Below are 17,746 nucleotides of genomic sequence, written 5' to 3' on the forward strand. Positions count from 1 at the left end.
GAACTCTTGCTCTTTGGTCCCACCTCTCAACCGTCAATCAACAGGTGTACAGGTTCCTGAGCCTATTGGGCTCTATCATATCTAAATTGAAACTGTGTATGGAGTCAGCCTCAACCACATTACTTCCTAATACATTCCTTTTGTGTGTGTGGGTGTGTGTGTGTGTGTGTGTGTGTGTGTGTGTGTGTGTGTGTGTGTGTGTGTAATATTAATACTTGTGTATCTAACTTCACAAGATTATTATTTGCTTAGCTACACGAACTATGGGGTTCAGAACCTATTATGCACGTCTGTAACCTTTTCCATCATTGCCTACGGGATGGGCATGAAGAGCATAATAAAAATATGAATGAAATGAATAATAACCATTTTATATAGCACGGTTACTTTGTGCAGTTGAATAATTGTGCAATTAATATGGTCTTGGACCCAAATACTGTTTTCTTTAACATATGATATGACAGATATTTTGTTTAACAGATTTACTCTACAAATTTCATATTTTAATCGAACTGAACAAACTACGTTCATTATAGTATATAATTTTATGCAGTTTAATGCAATACTTATACCAATAAAAATCGTTAAGGAGGACAAATTTAATTTAAGCTCATCTTTTAAAATAACAAAATGAAAATATGCTTTGTTTATTATTTCAGCCACTGGCAACGCATTAAAAGTGTTCCAGAATGCAGTACAGAACTTACTCCTCAAGCTCGTCAAGTCAGGCCGCATCTCACCAGCCAGCGTTCTAAAGTGGCTCGGGATCATAGGTTGAACATTGTAAGACCAAATTAAATAAATACTAATGCCTCAAAACATTTTATTAATTTCAATATCTACACATAGAAATATCTCCGTCTGACAGTATGTCTGTCAGTCTTGACGCATTATTTCCAGTAATTACTGTTGGGTACGTGGCCAACATAGGCGGATCAGGACTAACATCATAGAGCCAGGTGCAACTTGAAACTGTGCCAAACTTGCCCCAACGAATAATTTTTGCAATAGGAATCTGAATTATTATAAAAAAAAATCATTTTTGTATTGTCTCATCCTAAACCTTTATGTGCTATTATGCGACCACACACAAAAAGTCACAAATATTTCAGCTGACATTTCGGAAGGGAAACTATGATGAGATGAGAAAATTCATAATTGAAATACCATGAGAAACAGGACTCACCCTGTACAAAACAAAATATATTGCATCACCAACAGGTGTCAGGAGGCAGCAGACAAGTTTATCCAAGCAAAAAAGGTAAAAAAAAATAAAAGGCAAAGTAAGAATCCGTGGTTCAATCGGGCATGTAAGGAAGGAAGGCAAGTAAAAACAAAGGCATTGACGAACTACTGAAATGACAGAACTCCAGAGAGCACAGGGCCATATACACGTACCTCAGTGAGGTTCGAGGCAGAGAGACGGTATGGAAATTATATACCATATATAGCCAAACGTTTCCACAGCACATCATTAGGAAGACAGCAGTGAAAAACAGGTGAAGAAACTGAGAAAGGTGGAAGACAAGTACACAGACAATGACATTAAGTACAGAACTCATGGGGAATCGGCTGGTAACATCTCGCCATTCTGAACTCTCACCTCCTCAGAGTAACTCTCTGCTTTCTGTTTGTTAGGTACACTCATGTCCTCTAGAGCACCTGACCTGTTACTCCTACCTGTTTCTCCATCTTATGCACCAGCTTCTTAAGGGGGTACTGTGTTAAAGGGGTTCTGACGGTCCAATAAAATGCAGTCTGCCCACCGTTCTCATTCTTGCTAAGAAAAATGTACCTAGTCAAAGAATTTTATTAAACCTGTGAAGCACGATTTGCCATCCATGAACCCATGTTGGTGGTGTGTTAAAAAGCTTCTTCTTACAAGATGTGCTTCTAGATTTTTTCCCACGATCCTTTCCATCACCTTGCATGATATGCAAGTTAGGAACACTGGCCTGTATTTCAGTGGTTCTTACCTGTCACCCTAATTGCATATTGGGAATACATAAGCTGTTTCCCATTTTCTCGGTAGGTTTCTTGTTTCCACTGACTTATTACACACCATGGAGAGTGGTAAGCAAAGTGCTCCTGCACCCTCTTTTAGTATCTATGGAGAAACTCTGTCAGGTCCAGCAGCATTTCCACACGTCCTGATCCAGTGCCTAAACTAATCTATGATAATGTGACAATTTTGCAAAGCTGCCTCGTTTCTCTCGACTTCTCATAGTTAAGGGTCCTGTCCATTCTCTTTTGTGAAGACATCCTGGAATCTCTAGTCGAGATCTTCATAAACCTTAAACCTTCCCTGTTTCTGATACACATAAATGATATTCCAAAAGTTAAAGACTCATTCCTCTCAACGTTTGCTCACGATAGACTCAATTATGAGAAGGATTTAGACAGGGGAGGAAAGCAAGAAACTACAAGATGACCTGGACAAACTGAAGAAATGGTACAACAAATGGCTGCTGGAGTTTAACTCAAACTCAAATTGGTAAAGTAATGAAAATCCGTGAAATAAGCAGGAGGCCAGATACATGGTACCATGTGGGAGAATGACTTGGAGGTTGGAATTAATCCAAACACCTGAAGCCCACATCAAGAGGATATTATCGGCAGGATATGCCCCATTGGCTAACATAAGAGTTCCTATTAGAAAGTTGTGTTAGGAATGATTCAAAACTTTCTATTCCACATATGTGAGGCCAATCCTTCCTGGATTATGCAGTTCCAGCCTGGAGTCCGTATCTAGTCAAGTACACGACTAAATTAGAGAAGGTACAAAAGTATGCCACCAGACTAGCGCCCGAGCCGAGGGGTACAAGGAGAGACTACGGGGGAACTAAATCTCACGTCGATGGAAGACATAACAGTTAGGGGAGATATGATCACCACATACAAGAATCTCAGAGGAACCGATAGGGTAGATAACGACAGTTTATTTAACATAGGGGGTACATAAACAAGGGGACACAGGTGGAAACTGAGTATACAAATGGCCCACAGGGACATTAGTAAGAAATATTTAGGTATCATAGTAGTTAACAAATAAAATACACTAGAAAATTATGTGGTGGAGACAGATTCCATACACAGTTTCATATGTAGATATGATAGAGCCCAATAGGCTCAGGAATTTGTACACTATTTGATTAATAGCAGGGAGGCGGGACCAAAGAGCCGAAACTCAACCCGCGCAAGCACAATTAGTGAGTAGAATTAAGGCGGTGCACACACACACTGAAAGAAAAGAGAAATAAGGGGATATGATAAAAACATTATAAATTCTAAGGAAAATTGATAAGGTAGACAAAGGAGCATAGTTTAAAGTTAGGGAGCAGCAGAACGAGGGGTCAGTGATGGAAACTCGAGAAGCAGATGAGTCACAGTGACGTCAGAAAGAGATTTATCAGTGTCAGAACTGTCAGTAAGTAGAACAGGTTAAACGTAGAAACCGTTAAAGCTAGTTCGATTCAAAGATTTAAATGTAAATATGATAAAAGCGTGAGAAATGAATCATTTCATTAACCTAAGAACGTTGGGAAAGCTGGGCTTGATGCCTAGCTCGACCCTGCAAGCGCATCTAGGTGAGTACATCTAAGTGATTACATCTAGGGGACTACATCTAGGTGAGTACATCAAGGTGGTGTGCTCACCACCTTGAGGTACATCAAACTCACATTGTTTGAGTTAGGAAAGGAGAGTACATCAAGGAGAGTAAAAACAAACACACACACACACACAATATAGACGCTGACCGAGGTGGAAGCATTTTTCCACCAGTGCTGCACTGAGACATAGAATATTATCTCAGGACATTTGAAAGATATAGTGATGAAAATCATTAAAATTACTCATAATGTGTACTGGGAAGGTATTGGAAAAATTTTGAGGTTTATTATGTAAGTCGTAAGAAAAGTGAACAAATCTGAGTGACGTGAACGTGACTAGACTATAACCAGGGGTATATGACTCTATACGAAGGATGTCAGGAGCAGGAATGAATTACACTTACCATGTGCTGTCAGGGTAAACTATGGTGCTAGCAAGCATTCTGTTTGTTTGAGAGAGAGGCAATGATTTGTTACATGCTAATATTAGCGATTAGAAATAGTGAGTGTTAGTGCCATCAATATCTCAAACCTAAAAGAGGACCCCTTTGACAGATGAGCACCTGACCTCACCCTCACTGTCCACTCATCCTGTGCACTACCACACTAGGTTACCCCCCTAGCTCTCTCCCTCCAAACTGCCTCAAAATTAAAAAAAATCCCATCACTCTGTCCCGTTCTCACTGTCCTCAACTCCTTCTCCTCCCCAGTACTTTTTTTTCAAATATTTACACACCGAAACTTTGCCTCCCCCTCCCCAACCTGTTCTGTGGCACTGGCTAGAAGAAGCTATCCTGAACAACATTATGATAACCGCACAGCTTTCAGTTATATAAAAGTTTTTGTTTTCTTGAGATGCATTCGTGTGTTTTTTTTTTAACTTACCGGTTTCTCTGGAAATTTCCTCCAAATAGTTCGAAGTTCCGAAGTCTGATATCCAAAGAGCTTGGAAAGGTCGGGGAGAGGAAGATGGATGAGGAGATAAAATTCTAGAAGAAGATTTGGATTGTGAAGGAGGATGTGGGTAAATCTACTGGTGATTGATTTGATTATCAGTTCAAGAAATTGTATTTAATTGTATTTATTACTTTGAGCGGACTATATTTTATAATTTACTTTCACCAGTAAACTTCCTTTCACCCATTTTGGAGGGACTACACATTTTAATCTATTACACCATAACGAAAGTTTGGAATAGTATATCAACTGAACTGTAATCAAATTGTGAAATATATAGCCTCAGCTGTTGTATAGTATGAGAACTGGTCATCCCACATCAGATTTCCCAGACATGTGTACTCCAGGTATTAATAGCTCCCAGGCGGTTGGAGGTGTCCAGACGTCTGCTCGGTGTCAAGGTTGAACCAGGAGTCCGTCCGGCTCAAATTTCACCACAACAACAGCGACGCTTAATCGCTGTGCCCTTGTTTACACAATGGCCGCCCTCCTTCTCCCTCTGTTTATGTCCTGAAACGGTTTGTTTTATTTCGAGAAAATTGCCTTTTTTAGTATATTTAACTATTGATTATTATTAGTGTATATATAATTAATAACAATAATTTGTTTATTGTGTTACCAATTCTGAGACTGGAAGATGTTTAATGTAACATTAGTTAGAAACAATGGAGAACGATGTGTTGCCGACCCTGGGTACGTTACTCCATTTTCTGTAAATCTTTTATGACTAGCTAATGTATTTATTAGCAATTTGAACTAATGTAAATTAACAGCATCTTGTGAATGATACATTAGGATTTTTATATTTGATGTGGGAATTTCCCACAGAGGAGGCTTGAAAGTTCGGTGGCCTGTCCACCAATGGTTGGCATCAAGAATCGATCTCGGAGTGGAGCTTGTCATTCATGAGGTCTTCATCCGTGGCAGGGGTCTTGTGACTTTTGGTCTTCATGCTAGTGTGTGAGGCGTCATCCCGTTTGGCGTGGTGCATTTTTTATTGTTCTTGTAATTGTGTGTAAACAATGCTGGCAGTCGTTGGTGTGTCTTCATTTATTTTCGATTTCGATCCTGGACGAGCTTGCATGCATGGATGTTAAGGGGAGACTCATGAAATTGGCTGAAGACTACCTCACAGGAAGGATGGCCAAGGGCTGCTTCGATGAAGTAGTCTCAAGAACAATGAATATGGAACTCGGGACCCAACAAGGCAGAGCCTTAAGCCCCTAACATTCAATGTACTGATGAAAACCATTGCAAATATTGATTTTCCTGAAGGAACACAACAAGTGGGATATGCAGATGATGTCCTAATACAAGCTCCCACCATGGGAAAAATTAAATAGTCCGTTGAACTCCTTGGAAGTAAATGTATTGAACTCGGTTTCACTTTCTCCACAAACAAGACAAAAACATACTCTCATCACATGAGGGTAGCCAAATGAAGAACTGCAAATTAATGGTGTAACATTTGAACGAGTTGACCACTACAGGTACCTTGATATCATTGTCGGATCTCACAAGAGGAAGAAAGAGGAGTTCAACCAACTCATAGGAACATGTAAAAGTCGACTCAGGGCACTGAAAACTATGACCTGGAATGGACATGGAGCCCATATTGCCGTCATTAAAAGGATGTACACAGCCTATGTGTGCTCCGTCATAGACTATGCGGCACCAGTTTTATGCACCTACCCCCACAGCGATATGAAAAGGCTCGAAAGCCTATAGAATGAAGCTATGACAATCATTCTTGGAGTTCCAAGAACTGCCAAATCGTCTAATCTACGAGAGGAGTTGACCCTCCGCATTGTTAAAAGCAGAATTAAGGAACTGAATGTTAAGCTTACAATTAGGATAGCCAGAGATCCCTATTACAATGATATTGCCAAGAAAACACTGAATTCTGTGTTACAGGAGGAAGCAGGAGAAACAAAAAATGGCATCACAGATCAGTCTGCTCTCTCGAAGAACTTCACCTGCTTGAGCTAGCCCATGAGCTCATGCCTGTAGAGAGGTTATTTTCCTGGGAGGATGACTCATGTAGGATTATCATCAATGAAATGGCTACGAAAAAATCCAACGTGATTCCACAAGAACTGAGGGACAGTTATCTCGGGGAAATTTATAAAGAAGCCGGAGATGAACTAGATCAACTTTACACTGATGGATCATCTAATCCTGTCAATGGCAGGGCTGGTGCAGCATTCACTGTAGTTAGGAAAAATGCCTTTCAACGCAGAAATGAAGAGAAAGCACGTACTGAGAACTATGCCTCTTTTTATGCAAGCGGAGCTAACTGCCAATGTTATGGCGTTAAGATCCCTTAAACGAAACACTAATGGTGCAGTGATCTGCACTGACTCAAAAGCAGCGCTACGAAGGCTAAGTAAAAATCGTGCCGAAAATCTTACGATAGTCGCAGAAATTAAGAGAGCCGTTAGGGTACTAATCAACCAGGAAAGAGTCGTCAAGTTTCTGTGGATCCCCTCCCATGTTGGAATATTTGGGAATGAAAGAGCAGATGTGCTGGCTGCTGAAGGAGATCATATTGAATACTTCATACCCAAGACTCTGCTAGAAATTAGTGGTATTGTCAGGCAAAATCATAAGAAAGTAACTGAGGAAAGGAGGATAGAAGCACTAACCAGTGAATCTGTATGATGGTACAATATGGTTGCAGCTGGCAACCCCAATCATTATGGACGAAGAGGAGGTGGCCACAGGAGAGAATCAGTAATAGCGAGAATCGCTCTTGGATACAAATATCCATGGCGATTTGGAATGGAAACAACAGCTGAGCAGCGTAGTTGCAGAATCTGTGATGAGAGTGATGGACACCGCCTTGACCACTACCCAAAAGAATGTGAACACCTGAGAAACATTAGAAATATGTGTAGAATAATAAACCTCACATTGTTTGAGTTAGAAAAACACTATTTGTCAAATATTAATACTGTTCTTAAAAGACTTCCCCATTTTGCACTCGCAAGATAACGTAATATTTTAAGGGTTGACAGATGTTAATCTTCTTGTTTGAGGAGCTGTTCACTTGAGACAGTTAAGCAAGTCTCAGCTGTGTCTGGGTACAAGTGACAGAATGAACAACCCAGCGAGTTTTCTTCCTATTGGGGAGTGTTGAACATGTTGCTATGGTGGTATGTCCACTCACAGGATGAGTGTCGCTGCCCAATAAACTCGCCCTCGGGGCAAAATTAAAAAAAAAATTGTGCTCCTCTTTTTTCTTTCTTTCTCCCTTCCGTTTTCTGCAAACATGGTTCGTTCGTCTTCATGGGTTTCACGGAGGTCAAGGTAGTCTTACTCCCAGTTGACATTGTTGTGCTGTCGTTCAAGGGTGTAGGTATGGTGTCAAATAGGAAATCGTCAGACCTGTAGTTAAACTACAGCTGAGGAGGGGACTGGTGTTCCAACTGAGGTATCTTCGTCTGACGAGTCAAAAGCTGAGGCGGTGTTACTTAATGGTTGAGTAGTAGCAGGTCGTGGAGAGGGTTGAGGAGTGGTAGGTGTAACTACAGCTGGAGTAGAAGGATCAGTGGGCGTTTCCGCCGTTCGTAGAACATCGATAGTAATTTTCGTGGAAGTGGCAGGAACATTGTCAGCTGGCGAATCTTCTTCCTCCACTGTGTCAAATGGAGGGTTAGCAGCAGCTGTTGCATGCTGTGCACCTGTCGAGGCAGGTTCCGTTGATGATGAAGGCGTCTGCCTCGCAGGAAACATTGTCTCAGGAACTCTGTAGGTAGTTAAGCCGTTTACAGCATACAGTGTGTTTAGAGTTGTGACAAACTATTGTCAGACCAAGCAATCCTCTCAGCAAGGCACAGCAGAGCCAGTATGAGACCATAGTCTAAAGTAGGTCGAAACTATGCTGTTGATTGGAAGTTAGGCCCCTCCCTCAATGAGGAGGCTGGGAGGTCCAAGGCTGAGAGGCACCGCCAGGTAGCACCGGAAATCTTCTCGTTGGTTCGTAGATCCTGGAGGTTTGGGGCTGGTGCTGACAGAAGCGACGTTGCTGGTGGATGAAAGTTTCTTCGCCTCAATCAGTTTCTGTATTTCCTCTTGTCCACGTGGGCAACGGTGGGAAATAGCAATATGGTCACCATCGCAGAGCAGACAACGTTGGAATTCCGCCATGCAAATGGAGAAATGGTGGTCTGCACACACGCTGCACTTGTTGATGCGTTCCGGACATTTCTTGGTAAAGTGTGTATACTTTTAACACTTGAAGCATTGTTGTAGATCGTAGTAGCATTTTTTCTTGTTCAAGAATGATAAAATCTTGTCTCCAAAGCACTTGAGCCCTTGTGCGGCAGCAAGGTTCGCTTCAGCTATGGCGGAGAAACGTCAGTTTCATGGCCAAGCGTTCACCGGAGTTGTTAATGCTGACAGTGATGTTAGTTGGTATCACAAGAGGGTTCTCAGCTTCGAGTGTGTCCGCAAGTTCTTTGAGGTCTCGTTTGATGATCCACTTGATGGCACTTTCTGAGTGCTATACTCTTGAAGGTCAGACCCCACTCCATGCCTGGATTTGTATACCGGGAAGAGACGGAAGTCCTTCCTCAGTAATGTGAAAATGTTTTGGTACTAAGCCTTGAGTACCATGATCTAGCGGATCAAAGTATGCTTCAGGGAAACCAGACTCCTACCCGGTCATAGATCCTCGACTTGATCTCCACCATAACCACCTTTGCACCACTTGATGTGATTGACGATGGAGGACCCCATCTATTGTTCAGCAGTGCCGCAGACTTACAAGGTCTGTTCAACCCCACCAATCGTTCTGCTCGCGTGGAGGCGCATCAGATCCTCAACCCGCCTCGTCACCACCTTGCAGCCAGGACGATGTTCGTCCGCAGAGTGAGCTCCCTGGTTTCTGGGAAAACAGTCACCGACGTCGTTGCCATCATCCCCGACCAGAACTCCTCATTGACTGCTGTCACTGTCAAGTTCACCACAGGCCAACACCCCTCGCAGTGCTCCAACAACATTCAACAGTCAAGCTGCCATGTTCCCGGAGCTTCCGGGCGGAAGAGGAGCCACTGCGCACCCTGGAAACCAATGGGGGCCCAGCTCCTAGTCTGCCGTCCATCGACTCAGCCGCCAACACTTCTTTCTGGCCAATCATTGAGCCAGCCTTCACCACACCAGATGCCGCCTCCCAACATCGTCAACAATACAGTACGAACTCACGCACCTAGCTTAGAAAATTACAGGCCCAAACTACCAGGAATTCTGGCCAATTCTGAACATAATAAATGCTGCAAAATGACCTCTCTATATTCACTGACCTGACTCAATGCCAAGCCAGTTGTGGGGTTGATCCAGTATCAAGTCTCGCAATACAGGTGGGTTAAGATCTGGCATTTTTTCTACAACTCCAACGCCTCCTCTCATCGACTTCTCTTCAGCTGTACTTCAAAGCTCCTCCAATGGGTATCTTATCCTGTATCCAACCTTAGTCTCTTCTCACTTGCAGGGTCTCCTTATTAAGATAAATCTCTCAGCAAGGTGCTGGCAAGAGAAAGTAAGGCTGATATGCGCATCTTCAAGTACAGTGCGAATGGGAAGTGATTCGAAGTGGTCGATGTTATCCTCTTGTGAGTAGAATAGAACAGCATCCGTACACTCCTGGCGAAAATCGACGGGTGTGATGTTGGTGCAGGTGGAGAAGGTTTGCAGTAGGTTGGTCGTATTGAATGCATGGTTGTCCAAAACGGTCTCCCTCACATTGGAAGGTAGGTACACATGGCTTTGTGCAGCATGGTACCTTTGGCAAGGACTAACTAAGCCAAGGATATACAGCTGACCCACCCTCCAGGGTTCGGTCGAAGGAAGTGCGCCCACTTCACTGTCGGCTTAGCAGCTCGCTTAGGTGAGGTGATGAATCTCTCAGGTGAGGTGGTGAAGAGAAGAAAGCAGATCGCTTCTCGGTTTTTTCCTCCTCACAATATTTCTGTTGTTTCTCAATATCAACACTAATTTTTCCCTTCATTATTTGCCATCTTTATCTCCACTGTATATACATCATCACATAGCAATATTAGCCTTCAATCATTGAGGGAAAGCTCAGGAACAACTCTCATACTGGAGTAGCCTAGGCTACTGTTACGAATCTCACTAGGATTCTAACATTACTCCTGATGCTTATATACTTTATTGTCTTGTTCAATAATTAATATAGCATCCAGTTGTATGATATTAGATTATTGTATGTTACATATTGTAGCATGCTGTAGTGTGCCTGTGTTGCATTATATTGTATGAGGCTTTTGTGCAAGTATTTTCATGTTGATTTCTCCGTGTGGGGGGGGGGGTGACCATATTTGGATGTGGCCAGTGACAGCTTGATGTCAAGCGAGTGAGTATAGTTCAACCTTGATGAATTCTTATTATTGTTTGCCAGTAAATTATATTGAGTAATGTAACATCAGTACGTACTCTTAAGATTTATAATGATTTGAATATTAGTACTACATTTTGTTAGTAGAATTTCCACAATAGTTTATGTGGATGTTAGTTGACATGTGTGGTAGGACGCCGCCCTGGCAACCAGGATTTGGGCAGAGGTGCGGTAGTTTTGGTCGAGAGGAGACATGTTTTAAGTTAAATCCATGATTTGTTGTTATTTTAGCTAATACTAGGTTAATTCTCGGGTTAGATGATTGTGCATTTATTTCATTAAATAATGCATGTGCTAGTGACATTGCTTATTGATCAATAAGGAGTTTCAATTATTTTATTGCATGCTAAAGAATATTTCTGGTCATTAATTGTATCATTTAATTGTTATGTTTGTCACCCTTAGCGTAGTTACATTGTTTCCAATTGATGCAGTGTTTCACTATCCCCTAGACACATGTTGGCAAGGCCGATCTAATATAATTAATCACTGCGGGGAAAGAACCGTACTAAGTCTCAAGGGTTGTAACAAACGAGGGCCTCTGTCCGCGAGCTTAAACCTTAATTCCCTGTAATGTTTGTACAATTGACAGTGCTAATTATTAATAGCAATTGCATTCCTAGGTACTCTGTGATTACCTAGTGACACCTAATCAAGACTGTGAAATTATCTGTTCAATCTGAGCTGCTGTGAAAACTTCTCAACGCTTCACAATTTGAGGTAAGTGTTCAGCTTGTGCCAGGGGCCAAGCATAATTTTCTGTGTTGTTTCAAGTCTTAAGTTGTGATAATTGAGCCAACCATGGAGGATCAGGTTGCTGCGCTGGTGGAACAGCCAAATTTTAGAAAAATTAAAGACCTAAAGAAATCTGGTTTGTTGGTTCTGGCTGATAAATTGAACCTATCAGTTTCCAGTAAAATGTTTAAAGCTCAAGTATTAAGAATTATTGTCACACACTTGGTGGAGGAGGAGAGAATTGACGAAGAGTGTTTAGGAGAGTTAGAAGAAGAGTCAAGTGACAAGGTGGCAATCTTAAAGTTGGAGTTGGAGACTAAATTAGAAATGGCTAGGTTGGAAGCCGACAAGTAGAGGTTGGAGTTGCAGAACCAGCAAAAACCACTTGAGTTGGAGAAAAAGCAATAGATGTTGGAGGATCAGTTACAACTAGCAGAGCAACACACTAAACAATTAGAAATTCAGCAGAGTATGGCTGAAAATAATAACAGGTTGGAACAGCAGAGAATTGCGGCAGGTTTGGGTAACACTAGTAATAATCCAGAGAGTACAAATAGTTCTTCCAAGTACAGTAAACATGTAGAATTACTTAAGTTTAATGAAGAAGATCCAGAAATATCTTTCTTGCATTTTAAGAAATTAGCAGTCAGCATTAACTGGCCTGTAGATCAATGGGTTAGCATTTTACAAGGACAATTTAAGGGTAAAGTTCAAGAGGTATTTGCATCTTTGCCTGCTGAGAATTCTTTCGATTTTAAATTTGTTCAGCAAAGTATTTTAAATGCCTACCAGCAGATCCCAGAGGCACATAGAATAAAATTCAGAAGATTAAAAAGAGAACATGACCAGACTATTTCTGACTTTGTACGAGTAAAATTAAATCACTTTGACAGATGGATTAAAGCACTTAATATTACAGAGTTTGAGACTTTGAGAGACCTCATAGTAACTGAGGAAGTATTTGGATGTCTACCAGAGAAATTAGCTTTGTTCATGGCTAAAAATAAACAAACCACTGATCTTATAAAACTAGCCAAGCTAGCTGATGAACATGAACTACTTACTAAAGTGCCTTTTAGAGCACCAATTAGTCATTTTAATGCTAAAACTAATACATTATGTTCATAAAAATCATGTTTTCCAGACTCCACCAGCTACTTCACCTTCTCCCCTTAACCCTTCTCCTGTAAAGCCTAAATCTGAGACACAACAGAGAGGGTTGTCAACCTCAAGTAATGTAGTGATTAAGCCTGCAGTGGGTTCGGCTGTTCCGACCACTAGCAGATATTGCACGCATTGCAGGAGAAGAGGTCATGTGGAAAATTCCTGTTATGCTTTGCACCCTGAGTTGAGACCAACTGGTCTGATTATGAGTAGGGGTTTGCAGACCATTAATGCCAATGTTGCTCCAGTCATGCCCAAGTGGATGACTAATTTTGATCCATACCTACATTCGGGAACCCTATTATGTACTAGTGGAACCTGGAAACCAGTTCAGTTGTTAAGGGACACTGGTGCTTCCCAGTCTTTAATTTCTCGCCGTGTTCTTACTGATGTTAGCACAGAAGATACTGGAGAGGTAGTGTTATTGCAGGGACTTGGAGGGCATATCCAGCATGTACCATTAATTAAGGTTAACCTGAATTCTTCTATTACACCAGGTTCGTGCACTGTAGCAGTCAGTGAGCAGTTGCCCATTCCTGGGATTGATATCATTGTAGGTAATGATTTTGACAAGTGTCAAGTTAATGGGACCAATTGTCCTGTTATGTATACTAAACCTAGTGCAGTACTGGTTCAACCAGATGCGGATGATGGTGTCATTCATCCAGCCTGTGTTGTGACCAGATCCATGGGTAAGTAGAATGTGGTAAGTCCTGCTACTACCAAGGTGGATGTTCTCGAGGCCAGAACCCCTTCAGACAGGGAGGTAGAGGTGGACCTTGAAGATACATTTTTAGCTCACGTAGATGTCGAGAGTGAGGCCGGTGGCAAAGCCCTAATTTATTCTGACCCAGATGGTCTGGAAGATGTGGCCCAGGTACCAGTTTCTTGCCCGCTCGCTCCAGCTGTAGCGTTCCTGACCTTGCGTATGTTACAGAGTACTGATCCCAGTCTAGCTGAGTGTTATGCAGAAGCAGCCGACTCCATTGATACTTTGGAGGAGAGTACGGGTTGTTATTTCAAGGATCGATGTCTGATGAGAAGATGGAGACCATCAGAAACTCCCCCATCAGATGATTGTGAGTCTAAAACCCAGCTCGTTTTGCCAACAGAGTAAAGGCGGCAGGTATTGCAAGCTGCCCATGATAACCTGATGGGAGGCCATCAAGGCATTACCAGTATGTATCATAAGATCTGTAAACTTTTTTATTGGCCAAAACTTAAAAAAGATGTGGTCAGATATTGCCACAATTGTGTTGTGTGTCAAACTGTTGGTAAGCCTAATCAGACTGTGCCACGAGCACCATTATATCCTATTTTAGTGCCAGAGGAGCCTTTTACTCATGTGGTACTGGATTGTGTCGGACCTTTACCCTGTACCAAATCCGGAAATATGTATATGTTTACAATTTTATGTATGACCACCAGGTTCCCTGAAGCGCATGCATTACGTAACATTAGAGCTTCTACCATTAAAAGGCAGTTGGAACGATTTTTCTCACTATTTGGTATGCCCCGTATAATTCAAACTGATAAGGGGAGTAATTTTTGTTCCACCACCTTTAAACATTTTTGTAATTTATTTGGTATAAAGCACAATTTTTCTAGTCCTTACCATCCTCAGAGTCAGGGGGGAATCGAGCGGTTCCACCAAACTCTCAAGAAAATGTTGAAGGCAACTGGGGACGATTCACCCAGACATTGGGATGATAATTTACCATTTGGTTTGTTTGCGGCTAGAGATGGATTGCCGAGATACTCTAAGAGAAGTGCATTCTGCACTTCTCGGCCTAATATGCAAGGCCCGATTTGCCTAATAGGCCGAGTGATTTTCTTTTTTTTTAAATTGTTTCCAATTAGTTTATTTGAATTTTTTTCATTATATTATATGTAGAACATAAATTATTGAATTAGTTGTGTTAGTTTAGGTTAGGTTAAGATAAGTTAGGTTAGGTTAGGTAGGGTTGGTTAGGTTCGGTCATATATCTACGTAAGTTTCAACTCAAATTTAAACAAATTAACTTATATATAATGAAATGGACAGATTTATAATTTCATAAGTAAAAATTTAGGAAAATATATAAATTCAGGAAAACTTGGCTTATTAGGCAAATCGGCTCTTGAATAGTAGGCCATGTACGACGTTCTGGCTACTAGGTTCAACATATATATATATATATATATATATATATATATATATATATATATATATATATATATATATATATATATGTCGTACCTAGTAGCCAGAACGCACTTCTCGGCCAACTATGCAAGGCCTGTTTTGCCTAATAGGCCGAGTGATTTTCTTTATTTTCAATGAATTGTTTCCAATTAGTTTATCTGAATTATTATTATTATATTATATTAAGAACATAAATTATTGACTTAATTGTGTTAGTTTAGGTTAGTTTAGGATAGGTTAGGTTAGGTTAGGTAGGGTTGGTTAGGTTCGGTCAAATATCCACGTTAGTTTTAACTCAAATTTAAAAAAAATTAACTCATACATAATGAAATGGATAGCTTTATCATTTCAAAAGAAAAAAATATTGAAAAATATATAAATTCAGGAAAACTTGGCTCATTAGGCAAATCGGGCCTTGCATAGTAGGCCGAGTACAACGTTCTGGCTACTAGGTACAACATATATATATATATATATATATATATATATATATATATATATATATATATATATATATATATATATATATATATATATATATATATATACATATATATGTCGTATCTAGTAGCCAGAACGCACTTGTCGGCCTACTATGCAAGGCCCGATTTGCCTAATAAGCCAAGTTTTTCTGAATTAATATATATTTTCTCTAATTTTTTTCTTATGAAATGATAAAGCTACCCATTTGATTATGTATGAGGTCATTTTTTTTTATTGAAGTTAAAATTAACGTAGATATATGACCGAACCTAACCAACCCTACCTAACCTAACCTATCTCTATAGGTTAGGTTAGATTAGGTAGCCGAAAAAGTTAGGTTAGGTTAGGTTAGGTAGGTTAGGTAGTCGAAAAACAATTAATTCATGAATACTTGGCTTATTAGGCAAATCGGGCCTTGCATAGTAGGTTGAGAAGTGCGTTCTGGCTACTAGGTACGACATATATATATATATATATATATATATATATATGTCGTACCTAGTAGCCAGAACGCACTTCTCTGCCTACTATGCAAGGCCCGATTTGCCTAATAAGCCAAGTTTTCATGAATTAATTATTTTTTGACTACCTAACCTACCTAACCTAACCTAACCTAACTTTTTCGGCTACCTAACCTAACCTAACCTATAAAGATAGGTTAGGTTAGGTTAGGTAGGGTTGGTTAGGTTCGGTCATATATCTACGTTAGTTTTAACTCCAATAAAAAAACATTGATCTCATACATAATGAAATGGGTAGCTTTATCATTTCATAAGAAAAAAATTAGAGAAAATATAATAATTCAGGAAAACTTGGCTTATTAGGCAAATCGGGCCTTGCATAGTAGGCTGAGAAGTGCATTCTGGCTATTAGGTACGACATATATATATATATATATATATATATATATATATATATATATATATATATATATATATATATATATATATATATATATATATATATATGTCGTACCTAGTAGCCAGAACGCACTTCTCAACCTACTATGCAAGGCCCGATTTGCCTAATAAACCAAGTTTTCATGAATTAATTGTTTTTCGACTACCTTACCTACCTAACCTAACCTAAGCTAACTTTTTCGGCTACCTAACCTAACCTAACCTATAGAGATAGGTTAGGTTAGGTTAGGTAGGGTTGGTTAGGTTCGGTCATATATCTACGTTAATTTTAACTCCAATAAAAAAAATTTGACCTTATACATAATGAAATGGGTAGCTTTATCATTTCATAATAAAAGAATTAGAGAAAATATATTGATTCAGGAAAACTTGGCTTATTAGGCAAATCGGGCCTTGTATAGTAGGCCGAGAAATGCGTTCTGGCTACTAGGTACGACATTATATATATATATATATATATATATATATATATATATATATATATATATATATATATATATATATATATATATATATATATATATATATAAAAGGCGTTTAGGGCGCTTTATACTGCCTACGTAAATCCAGTCTTAGAGTATGCCGCCCCATCAATGAGCCACGCCTGAAGAAACACAATCGTCCCAGAGCTTCGAGGGATGGAGTATGAAAAGCGCCTGAAGGAACTGAACGTGACAACACTGGGAAAAAAGGGGAGAGGATGAATATAATAGAAACATTTAAAATAGTCAGGATTGAAAAAGTGGAAATAGACGAAATGTTCAGACTGAATACTAAGAAAACAAGGGAACATGGATGAAAGCTTTAATTACAAAGCTGTGATTACACATTCAGATGAGTCACATAGATGTAAGAAGGTCTTCTTTCAGTGTGAGAGTATTGAAAAAAATGGAATAAATTTAAGGAGTAGGTGGTGGAAGCAAATTCTATTCATAATTTTAAAACTACATATGATAGGAAAACTGAATAGGCGCCATTGTTATAAACAACCGGTTGCTAGATGTGCGGGATCCAAGAGTCAATGCTCGATCCTTCAGGCACAATTAGATGACTATAAATAGTGGAGTACACACACTCGAGGGTGCAGAAGCACTAAGAGTGCCACTCTCTATGTGTAACAGGTCACTGGAAACAGGAGACATACCGGAAACCTGGAAGACGGCTAATGTAGTCCCAATTTACAAAAAGGGGGACGGACAAGAGGCACTGAACAACAGGCTAGTATCTTTAACTTGTATACCATGCAAAGTGATTAAGATGATCTTGATAAAAAACA

General features: G+C 40.1%; 2 protein-coding genes across 2 annotated transcripts; one reads left to right on the plus strand and one right to left on the minus strand.

Moving 5' to 3' along the window:
• The first annotated feature begins 6,809 nt into the window (after positions 1 to 6,809).
• On the plus strand, positions 6,810 to 7,229 carry LOC138363573 (uncharacterized). The gene has a single exon (XM_069322931.1). The coding sequence runs from the start codon at positions 6,810 to 6,812 to the stop codon at positions 7,227 to 7,229; it is 420 nt and encodes a 139-aa protein (XP_069179032.1).
• Positions 7,230 to 7,961: 732 nt separating this feature from the next.
• Positions 7,962 to 8,303, minus strand: LOC138363574 (platelet glycoprotein Ib alpha chain-like). The gene has a single exon (XM_069322932.1). It carries the CDS (start codon positions 8,301 to 8,303, stop codon positions 7,962 to 7,964), a length of 342 nt encoding a protein of 113 aa, XP_069179033.1.
• Positions 8,304 to 17,746: the final 9,443 nt, after the last annotated feature.

The sequence above is a fragment of the Procambarus clarkii genome, chromosome 11 (assembly GCF_040958095.1).
Source record: "Procambarus clarkii isolate CNS0578487 chromosome 11, FALCON_Pclarkii_2.0, whole genome shotgun sequence".
NCBI classification, from domain to species: domain Eukaryota; kingdom Metazoa; phylum Arthropoda; class Malacostraca; order Decapoda; family Cambaridae; genus Procambarus; species Procambarus clarkii.